The sequence below is a fragment of the Carassius auratus genome, unplaced genomic scaffold (genome assembly GCF_003368295.1).
Source record: "Carassius auratus strain Wakin unplaced genomic scaffold, ASM336829v1 scaf_tig00023455, whole genome shotgun sequence".
NCBI lineage: Eukaryota > Metazoa > Chordata > Actinopteri > Cypriniformes > Cyprinidae > Carassius > Carassius auratus.
In genome coordinates, this window is record NW_020525270.1 from 13551 (window position 1) to 30644 (window position 17094).

General features: G+C 36.4%; 1 protein-coding gene and 1 long non-coding RNA gene across 2 annotated transcripts; one reads left to right on the forward strand and one right to left on the reverse strand.

The window, feature by feature from the left end:
• Positions 1-6138: 6138 nt before the first annotated feature.
• Positions 6139-7152, forward strand: LOC113077879 (uncharacterized). Its single transcript, XR_003281399.1, has 2 exons — positions 6139-6184; positions 6616-7152. It is a non-coding gene; the product is annotated as an uncharacterized LOC113077879 (long non-coding RNA).
• Positions 7153-7937: 785 nt separating this feature from the next.
• LOC113077880 (condensin-2 complex subunit H2-like) lies at positions 7938-14753 on the reverse strand. Its single transcript, XM_026250147.1, has 19 exons — positions 14569-14753; positions 13993-14123; positions 13800-13901; positions 12561-12622; positions 12393-12468; positions 12239-12304; positions 11963-12042; positions 11593-11759; positions 10926-11044; positions 10766-10840; positions 10540-10609; positions 10348-10449; positions 10218-10262; positions 10073-10143; positions 9453-9549; positions 9186-9325; positions 9003-9104; positions 8740-8889; positions 7938-8536 (listed from the first exon to the last, which is right to left on the reverse strand). Exons 2-19 carry the CDS (start codon positions 14098-14100, stop codon positions 8393-8395), a joined length of 1776 nt encoding a protein of 591 aa, XP_026105932.1. The 5' UTR covers positions 14101-14123; positions 14569-14753; the 3' UTR covers positions 7938-8392.
• Positions 14754-17094: the final 2341 nt, after the last annotated feature.

The window sequence follows — 17094 nt, forward strand, 5'->3', positions numbered from 1 at the left end:
TCCAACACAAAATAAGGTATGTCTTTAGATTAAATAAAATCTACCTGTCTAAACAGATCTCTTTTTGTCCAGCCTGTAGTGCTTCCACTGCGTCTGCAATAGGGTTCATTGTTGATAGAGGAACATTATTAACAGCAAAGAGAAGCAGAATCTAAAGAGATCAAATACAACTCTGCTCAGGAAATACAGAGTTCTGGCATGAAACTCTGATGGCGCAGTCTGATAGGTCTAACTCAATCTGACGTAATGACATCATCATCACATGGCACATCTGATTCACTCCTGTATCGGTAGCCAATGAGCTCGCTGCTCAACATTTAAATATATGACTAGAGCTTGCCGTAGCAGTGGGCTTCAGACACCCTCCACCTTCCCCAGCTTCACCTGTATAGATCTGCTATGAGGTGATTCATGTATGCTATATGGGGGTTATTTCATGTATGTTATATTTAGGATCGCCAGACATTGACAACAGCCCATCAACACCCTGAACTCCACCTGAATAACACAGTCACCATTACATAAAAACATATATACAGTACAAAGATTTTCAGAGTTTAGATCAATTAATTGTTTAATGTACTGAATAAAAACCCTAGTTTAATAAAGTTATTTTTCCTGAACCTGTAATGTCATGTTTGAACAGAATTAGAGGATAACTTTTATAGTAAAACAACATAAGTTTTTGCTAAGAATATGGTTAAATGTGGTTAAACACCCAAAAAGAGGCCTCTAGGTCTTTGGGGATCAGATTTGTCTGCCCACCATTCCTGCATACAAAAAAGATCAACCAAGAGAAGATGCTAGATATAAAGATTACTCCCTAACATGTGCAGGATATCAGCCTCCAGCAGGCGGTCTCTGTTGCTAGAGGCCTGATAGATGCTGAGCGCACATTGCAGAACTTCCTGAGCAGATATTAAGGGCCTCCAGGGTTCCTCACATCCCTCAGAGGAACTTGACAAAGCCTGCAATGCCAACGATCGACCTAGAACAGATAGAATCCACATTCATCATAGCAGCATCTACTAAGCCATTTTTGGAAAGAAATAGCCATGGCATAGCAAAATAATTAGTTTGACATTTAATTCTGTGTAAATGTAATGCTTAAATACATGACCAATGACAACTCGGTGTGCAAAATGACATAAGATAAGAAGACCATTCACAATTTAGTACTCAAATATCACGGAACATTTTCAGTTCTGAATATTATTTCAGTGTAAGTTAATGGGAGAATTCCATGCATTCATCTTAAACAAACAAACAAAAACTAAATGAAAAAGGGAAAGCAAAACAAAACAGAAAAAAACTAAATGGAACAAACGAAATATAACATTTAAACAAAACAAATAGCACACCCAATGCAATTTACAAAACAAAATTTCTATATGTTAAGCAGCTGAGTTAACACATTTTAGATAACAGCAAAGGTTAAGTCCACATGAATATCTACTTGTGTCAGGCTTCAACAAACATTTTGAGCATAATAATATCAAAAAACCTGTTGCTGCAGTAGTTTCTGTGTGTCTTCCTGTTCCTCTCAACTCACAATCTCCTAAACAGACACACATCAGCCATCAGAAAGAGTCAAATAGCACTAAATCAAAATCAACTGTCGTAACAAACTACTGATCTGTAGCGTGGACGTACTGTCTTCTCTGGGTCTGCCACGGTGTGTGTTGAGTTGGACACCTTGTAGGAGTAACAGGGCTTTAGTGTCAAGGTCTCCCCAGGCCTCAGTCTCCTCCAGACCCTCTTTCAGTGGCCAAAACGCCTCTGCACTGCTGTCCGCACCTGCACAAACAAGCACAAGTGGTCAAAAAACACCAGATACCAGTTAGATCGAGCAACATTCACACCACATTAAACTTTGCAAAGCAGTTAACCAGAGCAGATTGCAGTTCAGGGACATGGCCTTCGAGGGAGCGAGCTACCGCCAGCCCACAGTGCAGCCAGAGAAGGAGATCCATGCGTTCTCTCGCTTCCACTTCTTCTGGAACTTCTCCACTATGGAGATCAAGAACAGACTTTTTGTCCCGGGAGCTTGTCTGCAGAGAAAAAGACAGAGAGATAAAAGCCTAATGAAACTGATGCAAGATCTGAATTAAGCACTGAATTTATCTCAGTAAATCAGAGGTTGATTATTACCTGATGTGCTTTGGCTCTGGGTCATCTGAAAGCAGAGGAGGGTGGTCCAGGACTCCTGGATAAAGAGGAGCCTCAAAGCAGATACTGACAGATCTGTACTACAATAGAGAGGAAAGATGTTCAGATTTATAATGGATTCAAACATACAGACAAGCATGCATTCCCAGGGGCCTACGATACCATAAAAAGTTTTTGAAATTTTCATAGGCTTCTTTTTTGACTTAAAAAAAAAAAAACTTAATATTGGTAAATATTATTACAATTTAAAATAACTGCTTTCTATCTTAATATGTAATTTATTCCTTTGATGAAAAAGCTGAATTTTTAGATGCCACTACTCCTGCTGCTGCTGGAAATCCTGATGCATTTTTTTTTTTTTTTAGTTCAAAACAGCACTTATTTGGAATATTATAAAAGTCTTTACTCATATTTTCTGAATAAATTCATGCATCCTTACTGAATATAACTACTAGTTTCTTAAAAAAAAAACACTGATCCCAAGCTTTGTAACAGTAGTGTTCATACAGACACCCACACAACTTCACAAACATGCATTTTTCCTCATGATTTAAGTTTCTGTACTACTTGGCAGACATTCTGACCTGGTGCATGTTGATATTGGACATTAACAGTCTGATCTCCACTGCCAGCTCCATTTCTTCAGGATCGGTGTTCAGAGGATGTGGAGTAAAGAGCTCTGGACTAACCAGAGCTTGTGCTTCTTTAAAAAGTATGGTCTGAAAGGGGCAATAAAGAGACATTATGTTCACTTTGTCCTTAATGTTCTTGGCATTCAGCAGATGCATTTATATTTGTGTTTATAACTTTATACTTTACAGCTATTAATGCTATAGGGTCAAACAATGTTAAAATGCTTTTATAGGCCTAGATCTGGAAGAACAATTTAACAGAAATGAATGGAGCACCTTGAATTCTCCTAATGTGAGTTTCCTGGCACCGAGCTGGAGACCCTTGGACTCGTCACTGCTGGAGACATCAGGCAAACAGGAAGTGCTAGAGCGTTTCTCCTGAGATTCGGATAACTCTGGGGGTTAAAGAAAATAATTCAGTAATGTGTTCTGGAGATTTATTATCTGTAATTGTCCATAATAAGATGATAATGGTATGATACCCGGAGTCAGTGGCTCAGGCAAGTCATGTATAGTGCTACATATAGCCAAGATGAGGTTAACTCTGGCCATCAGGAGTCACCTGGTCAATTTTTGCCATAAAGATCCTTGATGTCTTTACATTGCCTACTGTTAACCACTTCCTCTATTACCCAAGTAAAAGATCATACAAAACATTAAGCTTTTTACAAACAGTACAGTATTTTGTCAATGATGTACGTGTATAAAAACAGGTTAACTAGAAGATTGGAAGACAGCGGTTTCCCTTCATTAAATATTTCCTATGGCTGTGGGATTCAATGTGAATTTTTCAGTGTCACATGCTGCTACAGAAATCTTTCTAAATATGCTGATTTGGTGCTATAGAAACATATAAACTCTACACTTTACTGTAAAGAAATTAACTGCTGTATTGCTTTTGTAAACTGAGTATTTTTTTAATTGTTTATGCTGCTTTACCCAAGATGGTTTCTCTGCTCTGTGGTGGCCTGCATGAGGTACAGGCATCTCATGAATTGTGAGACTGCTGAGTTTTTTAAATGCCTGAATGAAGGCCCCCAAATCTGTCAATACCTTTACCTGTAACTGGGGAGCGTATGATCTTATTAAACTCTTAGTGTTGACACGGGTGCTGCTTGTCATAATTTCCTCATTAGCGGAGTTCCAAAAACTCTTTTTCAACTCTATGAAAAGTGATTCAGCTCTCATAATGACGAGTTTGCCAGATAGAAGGCAGCACTTTGTGTGCTGATCGATGTTGGAAGTCAGGATGTGCCTGTCATTATAGGGGAAATAATACTGCTGTAATGAGCAGTCACAAATATGCTCTATGGTTTCTCACTTACTGTGCAATCTTGGCTGAAAGCAAAGCTCCATGAACACAGGGCCATAAGCCGTGGGGTTTCCAGAAAGTCACCATCGCAAGATTCCAGAACTCCAGAGCTTTGCAGGGCACAGTCCAAAGCCTTACTTTAGAAAGCGTGTGTGGATCTAGACACAAACATAAACACATATTAATAAAAAAATATTTTCTTGTCCTACATTGCTGTTCAAATGCTTGTGGCCAGTAAGATTTAATTTACAGAAAGTAATAGTTTCATTTGGCAACGATGAATTAAATTGACCAGTAAATTATAAACATAAACATAAGACTTAGTTATGATCTTTTTAAAAAAGTAATTATATATTTTGGGTAATTATATATGACCCAAATATGACATGCAAAATGTATAAAATGGTAAATTAATCAAAAAATAATCTGACCTCCACAGGGAAACAGTAACTGTCTGCTTGCATAATTCCTGCATGTCACCTATGGACGTCAGTTACAAAATATAGACATTTTTCCAACTGTAATGGACACAGAACTGGAATATCCATTCTAAAGGTTTGCATTGAACAGGCTGTGAACTCAATTTTAAGCAGCTCTTGTCAAAGTTAATCAACATGATGTGTATGTGATAATTTCTTTATACCTTCTCTCCAGAGAGAGCATCTCAGTGTAGGTGAAGTGAGGTTGAGGGGCTGATGGGTCCCCAGATCAATTGATCAGTTGATCCTGTTCAACAACATCCTCTGCACATGCACCAGAACAGTTATTACCATGTGAGAGTAGCACGCCTTGAAACCCATGATTCATTGCATTTCAATAGACTTTTGCAAGAGAAATTATATTCATGAACATTTGGATTAATGTTTACTATTGGCAAGTATTAAAATGAATGCAACTCCAGCATCAGTGAGATAACAGCATACCGAGTATATGTATTGAAAAGCAGGGCGAGGTGGGCCAGATTCTCCCACTTGGCCTGATAGTACAGAAGCTCTAATGTGTCCTTAGTAAGTGCAAATCTATAACTGTCCCATCATCCACTGGGGCAGAGAAGTATGGCTGGCCTCAAGCTCTGCATCTTGATCATCATAAACATTCCACAGCTACAGAATAAAAAGAAAACAAACATGAAAGATACTTTTACAGACGACTGAAAAAAAAGTAATAATATTTAATTAATTTAACTTCATAAAATAATTAATATGAATCATTTTAATGATCTGACTCAAATTCCTAAATTAAATTAAATTACCCCCCTCTTTTATTATTTAGAGGTCCTTTGAACAATGTTTTGGACAGTGGGCCTTTAAGTCAATATGAGAACCACTGCTCTAAAGGTGATGTGGATTAACCTTCAGCTATTCCATCATGTCCACGAGAAGATCTGAGGCCAGTAATATTAGGGGAGTGATCACTGTATCTGCTCTGATGTCAGCCATCTGGCATTGGTATTAGGGCTATGGTTTCCCTCTAACATCAGGCCCAATGTTCTGGATTGGTCCCAGAGAATACAATCCTGAATTTTCAGCAGCCATTACTAAAGGTTTCAGTATCACGTGATTCTTCAGAAATCATTCTAATATTTTGATTATCAATGTTGAAAAAGCTGCGCTGCTTAATATCATATAATGTCAGTCTTCTTTTTCTTTTTTTTAGATGCATTAAAATGCACTTTATACACAAATGTTTTCTATTTTATCATGAAAATGTTTTTTTTTTCCGTGTTTCCTGTTTCATTTATTTATTTTCTTGGTTGTTAGATGTAAAGTATAATTATATGCAATACGAACCCCCTAAAACACAATAATTTTTTTTTTTTTTTACCAATCTGCCATCTACTGGCCATTCGGTAATGACGAATCTACCGCAAGATATGTATCTTAGCAAAAACGATACATAGTATATAGTAATGTATAATAATGAATAATATAAAATTATGCTTATTTATATTTCATTTATTATTATGTAATTTACAATTACGACAATATTATACGACGAATCTGCGCCCTCGAAACTCAATTCTGACATGTTACATGCTGTTTACATGTGGACAGACGACTGGAACCTCAGGGTTTGTGACATTTAAACGTGTTGTAACTGTAATATTGACTTCATATTACAACGCCTGTATTTGCACCGACCAAAGACAGTATTATAAACAGACATTTTTTCGAAGAGCTATCTTTGCTAACGTTACCTTCCATAGAAGGCTATTTCATGGGATGGGATAGTTACATACATATCAAGTGTCCGTTTAAAATCCTTTATATGTCTTAATATATTTGTTTATTCGTTTTCAATATAACAAAAATCAAGATAAAATTTGCAGTATCAAAAATAGTTTTTACTTTATAGTGTTATTTTATTTATATACTTTTATACCGATGATTATATGTTGAATATTTATAAACTAAAGATTTTTTGTTTTCAAATATTCTTCATTTGAAGATCTGAATAATTTATGATGAATATATTATGAATATCAACAGATTGTTTCTGTAGATCTGCCTGCTGAGTTGAGGCTCAAACCCTAAATAAACACACCAGACTTTTCACTTGTAAATTGCAGTATGTCCGTCTGCAGGAAGACAGATCTCAAGGATTCAGAGCCTTGAACGTGATTTCTCCACTCACTCTTCATCAGTTATTCTGAGGATGTTGGGACTCGGCCGCCTCGGAGGCCTGGACTGTCATTTGATGTCACAGAGCATCCTATGGCAAAGTACGTGAAAGATTTTCACCCCCGGCTGATTGGATTGACGGGAACTGCAGAGGAAGTGAAGCATGCAGGACGCGATTATAGGGTCTATGCCAGCGCTGGGCCTAAAGGTGAGGATGGGGATCATATTGTGGACCACACCATCATCATCTACCTGGTTAATCCAGACGGACTCTTCCTGGACTACTACAATAGAATGAAAAGCGATGTTCAGATTGCTGAGAGTATACGTAATCATATGATAAACTATGTTAAATTATTTCCAGATTAATCTAAATGGGGGGAAAATGCTTGCACAATAAAGCTGTATTTCAAAACACTGATCAGATACGTGCTTGCTTCCACGTGAATAAATAATGGCATTGTAAATCAAGTTAAACTGAAACTATTATCTTTTTGTAATTAAAATTAGGCTGAAATATTATATTGAAAATCTAAAACTTGAAAATGTGGAAAATGCTGAAAACTACTAAAAAGTACTAAAATGACTCAAATTAAAGCTACACAGAACTATTTTCACGAGTTCACACTTACATATAATTAGCTGAAGTATTATAATGCATATTTGGCATGCTGTCCGGGGAAGGGGCTCCGAGCTCGGGAATGGCCCGAACCTGGAGTACCACCCCCGTATATGTAAAAGTGTAAAATGAACTCTAGTGGAGGAGATGGGGTGGAGGGGGGATGCTGATAAACCGTTAATGGAGACAGGTAGGCTAATTCAGCTGTATTTATACCCTAAGATTGATTATCTTAAGTGGCTCCACCTGTGCTAATTAGGCTAAGTATCTGACGTGCTCCTCCCGAACCTTGTTATGAAACTGCATTTTGTGAAAAAGCAAATAAAATTACTCAAATAAAAATAAAGTATATCTATAAAAATATAAAACATGAATTAATATCCACATAATTAAAAGATTGTTAGAGGGAATGTTCTATTTCTGATTTAAACTCAGTTTGTGCAGTTGATTAAAACTGTACAGTACATATAAAGGCTACTATTTATCTAAACTATAAATCCAGAAGCAGTTCTCATATACCTCACTGCTACTAAATGTTAGTTGCACATGCTACTTACTTACATCACACAAAATGACTTTTTAAATAGTTCAGCACTCTTTTATTTGTGTGTCTTCTGACCAAAAATTGGTTTAGAAACTGTACAGACATGCAGTTTACATAGAGATGAAAATAGGAGGGAAACGTCTCCGTCATTTTAAAATCTCAAAGAATGCATAGAAAAATACTTTTTTTTAACCATTTTAAAGACTTTTTTTTCATAATTTTAGCCAATGAAATATGACATATTAGCTTCTTAAAATGCAAAGCCAATCTCAAACACGGGTTATTTCTTCACCTGTTATTTCTTTTCTTTTCTTCAGCATATGTAAAGGCCAAACTGAAATCTTAAGTACAGTGCTGGATATAAGAATACAGGAATTATCAGACGGAAAAAAAAAAATCCTTTGTGTGGATTTTATCTCTGAAATTGTAGGTGATAAAAAGGTAATGTTTGGGGCCGAAGGTAAGAGATGATGAGCAATAAACAAACATAAAGGGTCAAGGTATATCTGTAGCAGATGGTGCGTTGTAGGTTTTGAGACGTTCATGAGCCCTCTGTGTAGTCAGTAACGTGAGCTCCATAGTATCTACGCTCTCTTCAAGCCCATGTCTCTTGTCAATCTCCACCGTGTAATCATTGGCCTGTAATACAAAAGTAGCATCAGGTGACATTTTTTTTTTTAGAAGGTTATGTTGTTTTAACTTAAACGTCGCAAGTATCAATACAAATCTCAGTAAAGAAATACAAGTTGCTTAAAATGCCACAAACAACCTTTCTGGTAATGCATAACTATACTTTAAGCCTCAGGTAGAAAATACCAGCAGTCATTGCTTTTAATACCCACCAGCTGAAGTGCAGCCAGCATGTATCTGCAGGCTTCTGTGTTCTCCTTGCCTTTTACGACAAAGGCAAATGATTTTTTCACACCCACACTACAGAGGGATTGGACAATTCTGTCTCCATACTCATGGATGTCAAAAACTGGATGGGTCTCCTGTGCACAAAATATTTCAGACACTCATTTAATGGGGATAAATGGCCACCAATTGTTTAAATCACTATTGAATATTTTACCACAGAAACCTTGCAAGGCTCAGCCCACATTACCTGAGCAGCAAGATGAGGGTTGATTCCATCCTCCCACTCTTTGACTCTCCGAGACAAAGCAGTCTCCTGCGCATACTTCTGAGAGTTCACCAGAAACAGGTCCTACATACAGAGAAAGTTTAGAAAGAATAAACTACCACTGTCCAATTCATTTCTCTAGAAATCGATCTTAAGCTTTCGTACCACACTCTTCTTGACCAGATCTTCATAACTCATCCGGCTCATATGCAAGTCATGGAAAATTTGCTCCTGTTCACCAAGGTGCTCCGCGGGTTCAAGATCATCAACCAACTTGTCATGTTCCTCATCCGAAAAGTCCTCGCCTGAAAGAAATTGAGGGAATAACCACAAAATATTTATGTCTGGTGCATTTTAAACAATGGGTCTGGGCAAATAATGTTGTAGGGGAAAAAGTCTAGGCCTGGATTATTTTTAGTGTGTGCATCTCACCCTCTTCGTCTGGATGCCGGACAACCTCGACCTGGTCCTCAATATTCTCTGGTTCCAGATAAGTTTTCTTTAACTCCTCATCAGAGACAAAAACACCCTAAAACAGAAAATACCTCTGGTCACATGACACATAACAAATACACTACTGTTCAAAGTTTATCCTCAGCAAGATATTTATTTGATATAGAAAATACAGTAATATTGTGAAATTTGATCACATTCAATTTGATATTAATATATAAATTAAAATGTAATTTATGCCTATAATGCTAAAGCCAAAATGTTATTGTTCCAGTCTTCAGTGTCACTTTTACATTTACATTCAGTCTTTTAGCAGATGCTTTTATCCAAACCTACAAAAGAGCAATAATATGTAAATGCTGTGACAAGTCTTGGTTAGCCTAGCAAAATACAAGTAGCAAGGCTTTTGAATATAAATGAAAAGAAAACAAGTAGCTAGAATAGAAAAAGAATAGGAATGCTAGTGTGGGAGTGTCTAGAGAGAACAGATCCTGCTGATTTGTTTAATTAACAGAAGGTTCAAAAGAACAGCATTCATTTGAAATATAAGAGCCCAAACATTTTGAATGATATATCACACAACTCAAAATTGTACTTACCCTTTTCCTGAGGATCTGCTTCTGTGCTTTCAGACGCTGACCCATTTTACTCACAAAGATGTAATTAAGGTCTACCATAAGAAAAACAAACATTTGTATACATTTCAACCACTACTTAGAGAAAATGTATATATATTTATATTACCAGGATAAGTAGGTCCGTTCTTAAGCTTGCGGTCTGCAGTCTCAACTGTAAGGGAAAAAAAACTACTCTAATTCATCCAAACAGCTATGCCATCCATTCCTTTTCAAATAATATCCTGATAACAGCTTACAGGCTTTAGAGAACCAGCTCCCAAAGTCCTGAAGTTTTGAAGGACCCTTCCTCTTCCTCTTTCCAGACTCTTCAAGACCAGCAGGCACTTTATAACACTTCCCTAGAGAGCACAGAAGAAAAGAAAAGTCCAACTGCAATAAAATAATGAAATGAGTTATTTTATTGGAAGAACATCAGATTGAGCACACACCTGTTTTGAGAGGTTTGTCCTCCCCAAATGCAGCATATGAATCATGGCTTTTCCAAGGGTCCACAATTTCCTGGAATATACACATGCAATTGATTACTTTTACGAGGACATGATTACAGAATGCATAACAAACATAACATACCAAAATCATATTGATATTTTAACATGTACTACATGTGAATGTTCTTTACATGACTGATTTAGTGTAAGTGTGAAGAATCTATACCTTGAGCTGCTTGGGTTCCTCTGGAACTGGCTGAACTGCTGGTCTCGGTCTTAACATCCTCCTCTCACTAGGGGCCTAGATCATTAAAAAAATGGAAAACTTTAATAATTACATTCAACAGATCTTATTCCAAATGCCAAATATATCAATTGTTAATCACCTGATGTCTTTCCACCCACTCTTCTGACTCAACCTGCATCCCATGATCTTCCAGTGGAGGAAGAACCTCCGCACCACCATCTTCTTCATCGTAACCACCGTTAACCTCAGCGACACCCTCTGGACCCCAGATGACAACGATAAGACAAAAACAAAGCAGATCAGTGTGGTAATCTATAAGTCTTGTAATAACAATAAGGTTCAGGTTTAATTTTGGGTCAGTAAGATTTAGAAAAAATTTGTTTGAAAGAGGTCTCATACGCTCACAAAGGAATTTATTTAGTACATAAGTACATAAAAACACTAATACTATGAAATATTATTACACTTAAAAAGAAATTTTTCTATTTTACTGTATTATAACATTTTAAATTTTTAAATGTTTTTCTGTGATAGCAAAGCTGATTTGTTTCCAGTGTCACATGATCCTTAATAAATCATTATAACATGCTGATTTGGTGCCAAGTAATAATTTCTTGTTATTTTGAAAGCTATTGTGCTGCTTCATATTTTTTGAGGAAATTGTAATATATTTTTCAGTATTCTTTGATGACCATACATTGACTTAAAAAAAAAAATTGTAATAATCTGATCTAGTGCAAGTTCTCGTTCATGAAACTTTCAAAAACATCTGTATAGACTGTCACACGAGAAGCCTGTGTACTCACCATTATCTAAAGGCAGAGCTTCATGTACAGAGAAGTTGTGCTGGATTTCTGCGACCTCCTTGAGGAAGTCAGTGTGGGAAGAGCCCAGACGCATCAATCCGGATTCATCCATGGTGAAATGATTCATTCGAAAATCCTTACAGCTGCCAAGAAGCTCTCCTTTAAGGCTAGAGGATAAAAAAAAAAGCATTTTGGTAAAGCATTTTTAGCTCTTTGCAAGTTGAACTTAATTTCCAGCAACTGAGTCACTTGTTCAGGTAATATTCTCCTGGAGAGCATGTGACTGGACTGCTATTTTTGGACTCTAGAACCAATATAATTAAAGAAGGAACAGTGTGCCACGATTTTCTTTGTTTGTGTGGGTCTTTACCTGAGAAGGGGGTATTTCTGTTTCTCAAGTGATTCTACAGGAATGAGAGATTCAGGAGGGAGACGAATAATCTTCACTGTCTAAAAAAAGAATATCAAAAAATAAAAATAAAAAAGACAAAACAAAACTCACATGCTATACAACTTGGTCTGCAGAGCATTAAAAAAAAAAAATTTTTTCCTAGTCAAAGACACAAACGCAGATTAGTATGGATGCCTAGTATAGACATTATAAATTGTAGAAACAAAAAGTATGATGAGGTGAAGCCCAACCCACCTCTGTTGAATCTTTCATCGTTATATTCTGAGAGTTGATGTTCTCATCCTGCTCAATCTCATCAAACTGCATAAGAATACTCAATTATTCACACAGATATATAAAAACTGAAATCTTTGTTTAAATTAATAAGCACTATTGCTCATTTGGGCACCTCACAATCATCTCCTTCATTGCCTGAAGGGTTTTTTTCCTGGTTACCGTCTGATGAAGAACCTTGTTTGTCACGTCTGTGGAAACAGGGACAAACAGCATGACAACACACCAAATGCCGATTTAAGAGAATAAACAGAATATGAAGGTCCAGGACAATAACACTTACTTTTTGTTTTTGTTAGAGATGTAATCTAATGTTTGAAACACCAGAGTGTGAAGGAGCTCGACCTAAACATTCAGAACAGATCATTTTGTGAAGAAAGTCTTTTGCCATAATAAATGTATTACATATTATAGGATTAGTTCACACAAAAATGTAATTTTAGATGATGTAGGTGGTTTTATTTCTTCATCTAGTAGATTTTGAGAATCACTTGCTAACTAAAGTATCCCCTGCAGTGAATGGGTGCCGTCAAAATTAGAATTTAAACAGCTGATAAAAGCATCACAATAACCCACAAGTAATCCACACGACTTCAGTCCATAAATAAATGCCTACTGAAGTGAAAATCTGTGTGCTACAGATAAACAAATCATTATTCTTCCACCTCCAGTGAGAAATAATAAAATAATGCCAAAGCAATAATAAAATAATACCACCTCCAGAGAGAAATAATACAATAATGGCAATGCAATAATAAAATAATGCCACCTCCAGTGAGAAATAATACAATAATGCCAATGCAATAATAAAATAATGCCACCTCCAGAGAGAAATAATACAATAATGGCAATGCAATAATAAAATAATGCCACCTCCAGTGAGAAATAATACAATAATGGCAATGCAATAATAAAATAATGCCACCTCCAGTGAGAAATAATACAATAATGCCAATGCAATAATAAAATAATGCCACCTCCAGAGAGAAATAATACAATAATGGCAATGCAATAATAAAATAATGCCACCTCCAGTGAGAAATAATACAATAATGGCAATGCAATAATAAAATAATGCCACCTCCAGTGAGAAATAATAAAATAATGGCAATGCAATAATAAAATAATTCCACCTCTAGTGAGAAATTATAAAATAATGCCAATGCAATAATAAAATAATGACACCTCCAGTGAGAAAGTCGCTTGCTCAGTGCATATGTCTCTCCTGATACAGACAAACATGCATATTTGTGCATCTCAAGATGTGAACTGACGGCCTGAAATTGTGTGAATTACTTGTGGATTATTGTGATCGTTTTATGAGCTGCTTGGATTCTCAATGACGGTTAAGATACTAATATGAATTATAAATGTATTTATTTCTGCCACGCATTAAACTTTTTAATAAAATATCCAAAAGTAAATAAATTAAATAACATTTTTACTTTAATGAAAACTACTAAATCTATATATCAGTGAAACTAATCACTGTAGCACACACATAAAACATCAAATGTTTTACCTTTCTGCCATAGATGCATGTGGATCCTTGGATTAAAAGTGCAGCCTCTGCAAAGTTCATCATGGTTTTCCCACCATCGAATGAAATGGTCATCTGGTCCAGCTGTGATCACAGACAGCATACTTAATGTTAGAAAATGAAGCTTTAAATGAATGAAGGTGCTTCTTGATCAGTCTGTCTTGTGTTTTCTCACCTCCTCAAGATACTCTCCGAGCTGGCTGGCCAGGTCAATGTCCCAGTTCTTGGTGAGGTCTCGCAGGGGCTGAAGCAGATGGCCATATCTCGTCTCCGCAGAGTCCATGACCACGTATTTATAAAAATACCCTGCAAATAATCTTTCAAATTAATCACCATTCACCAAATATATTAATAATGATATAAAACAAGACTGCTTAATTTTGAAAAGAAGACAATGGCATGTAATATTTTATTTAGTACGCTCTGTTTTACTATGTTACTGCTCTTTAGAGTCAAATACAGAAATCCAGTTAACGTTAACGTTACACATGAAAGAAACAATTAACTTATGTCATTACGGAATCAAAGTAACATTAAGTGTAAACAGGACATTTGCTATCTGTCTAGTAACTACAAGCATAATACATATATCTGTATATAAACATTACCATTAAGTGTAAGGTGGTTTTATAACCATTCGTAATCGCTGTTAAACTGTAAACTATGTTTAATTGTTAAACAACAGTAACGGTTTAACAACACTGAAGCTCCGCGCGACGCTCGTATGTAACTTACATATCAATACGCTCACCTTTAGTATGCGAATAAGCAACGGTGGCTGGGTAAAAATAATCTCTTGATTTCGTATTTCGAAAAACGTACAGGTTCTGTCTCTAAATTTAGCAAAAAAAAAAGTAAACAATAAAATCTACTCTTTGAGGAAACTCGGCACAAACGTCATTTTTGTTTTTGCCGCCTGCGTGACGTCACATCGGAGTCACTGGGCATCTAGTGAAACGCTGCCCACTGCCGGCCTGGAGGAGGATCGTCGCAATCATGTCTGGTCTGTACTGGTACTGGTCGAATAATTAGAATATCATCAAAAAGTTGATTTATTTCACTAATTCCATTCAAAAAGTGAAACTTGTATATTATATCCATTCATTACACACAGATTGATATATTTCAAATGTTTATTTCTCTTAATTTGGATGATTATAACTGACAACTAAGGAAAATCCCAAATTCAGTATCTCAGATAATTAGAATATTGTGAAAAGGTTCAATATTGAAGAAACCTGGTGCCACACTCTTATCAGCTAATTAATAAATGGTCTCTTGCTCTAGTTCTGTAGACTACACAATCATGGGGAAGACTGCTGATTTAACAGCTGTCAAAAAGACTACCATTGACACCTTGCACAAGGAGGGCAAGACACAAAGGGTCATTGCAAAAGAGGCTGGCTGTTCACCGAGCTCTGTGTCCAAGCACATTAATAGAGAGGCAAAGGGAAGGAAAAGATGTGGTAGAAAAAAGTGTACACGCAATAGTGATAACCGCACCCTGGAAAGGATTGTGAGAAAAAACCCATTAAAAATGTGGGGGAAATTCACAAATAGTGGACTGCAGCTGGAGTCAGTGCTTCAAGAACCACTACGCACAGACGTATGCAAGACATGGGTTTCAGCTGTCGCATTCCTTGTGTCAAGCCACTCTTGAACAACAGACAGCGTCAGAAGTGTCTCTTGGACAAAAAAGGACTTGACTGCTGCTGAGTGGTACAAAGTTATGTTCTCTGATGAAAGTAAATTTTGCATTTCCTTTGGATATCAAGGTCCCAGAGTCTGGAGGAAGAGAGGAGAGGCACACAATCCATGTTGTTTGAGGTCCAGTGTAAAGTTTCCACAGTCAGTGATGGTTTGGGGAGCCATGTCATCTGCTGGTGTTGGTCCACTGTGTTTTCTGAGGTCCAAGTTTTAGAGCACTTCATGCTTCCTGCTGCTGACCAACTTTATGGAGATGCAGATTTCATTTTCCAACAAGACTTGGCACCTGCACACAGTGCCAAAGCTACCAGTAACTGGTTTAAGGACCATGGTATGCCTGTTCTTAATTGGCCAGCAAACTCGCCTGATCTTAACCTCATAGAAAATCTATGGGGTATTGGGAAGAGGAAGATGTGATATGCCAGGCCCAAGAATGCAGAAGAGCTGAAGGCCACTATCAGAGCAACCTGGGCTCTCATAACACCTGAGCAGTGCCACAGACTCATCGCCATGCCGCATTGCAGCATTAATTCAGGCAAAAGGAGCCCCAACTACATATTGAGTGCTGTACATGCTTATACTTTTCTTTTCATATTTTTCAGTTGGCCAAGATTTAAAAAAATCCTTTCTTTGTATTGGTCTTAAGTAATATTGTAATTTTCTGAGATACTGAATTTGGGATTTTCCTTAGTTGTCAGTTATAAGCATCAAATTAAAAGAAATAAACATTTGAAATATATCAGTCTGTGTGTAATGAATTAATATAATACACAAGTTTCACTTTTTGAAACGAATTAGTGAAATAAATCAACTTTTTGATGATATTCTAATTATATGACCAGCACCTGTATCCTCTGTATGTTTTCAAAGAGTCTAGTGAAAGTCTCAGGAAGACCACAGGTATTTGGGCTTGCGATTTGTGTTATTTTATATATATTGCATAGCAAAAAATACAGAAAGAGCTTACATATAAGGAGGTTAGACAATTTAGAGAAAACATAAGTCATATGGTTTATTAAAAATAAGTCAATAAAAAAGTAACAAATATTTGCACTTTACAATTATTTGTTTCTTTTTTTCATCTAGCAGGAAAACCAACGTAAACTTTACATCATCCAGAAGAGGTCGCTATAAGGCAGACATACAATTTTTTTTAGCTCAACCCCAGAGATGCATAACCAAGATAGAAGTGAACAATTACAGTACAAAATATGAAGATTATTGAATGATTATATTTTATAGCATTTCATACATTTTGTCCTAAAATGTTTTTTATTGGTTTTTATATGTATTACAAATTAATTCAACACAATCCCTCAACCCTGACCTAATATTCCCCAAAATTACCATAATGCTGACCATTTTCATAAGATAATTGAACAATGAATTTACATAAATATGTACACACATACACTCAGTTATGCACATGCATGGCAATAAATAAACAAATAAACTGGTTTTACATCCATTTGGCTTAACAGGGCTATTTAGTCAATAATCGTGTATTATTTAGAACAAAATTTTTCAGGTCTTCTTTATGATGAGTCTCTATCTGATCTTTGCAAGGCGG

Coding starts and splice junctions, on each gene's coding strand:
- LOC113077880 (XM_026250147.1), bottom strand. CDS start 14,100: ATGGACTCTGCGGAGACGAGATATGGCCATCTGCTTCAGCCCCTGCGA. Junction 12,623..13,799: donor CATGCATCTATGGCAGAAAG/GTAAAACATTTG, acceptor CTGAATGTTTAG/GTCGAGCTCCTTCACACTCT. Junction 9,105..9,185: donor ATCTGGTCAAGAAGAGTGTG/GTACGAAAGCTT, acceptor CTCTGTATGTAG/GACCTGTTTCTGGTGAACTC.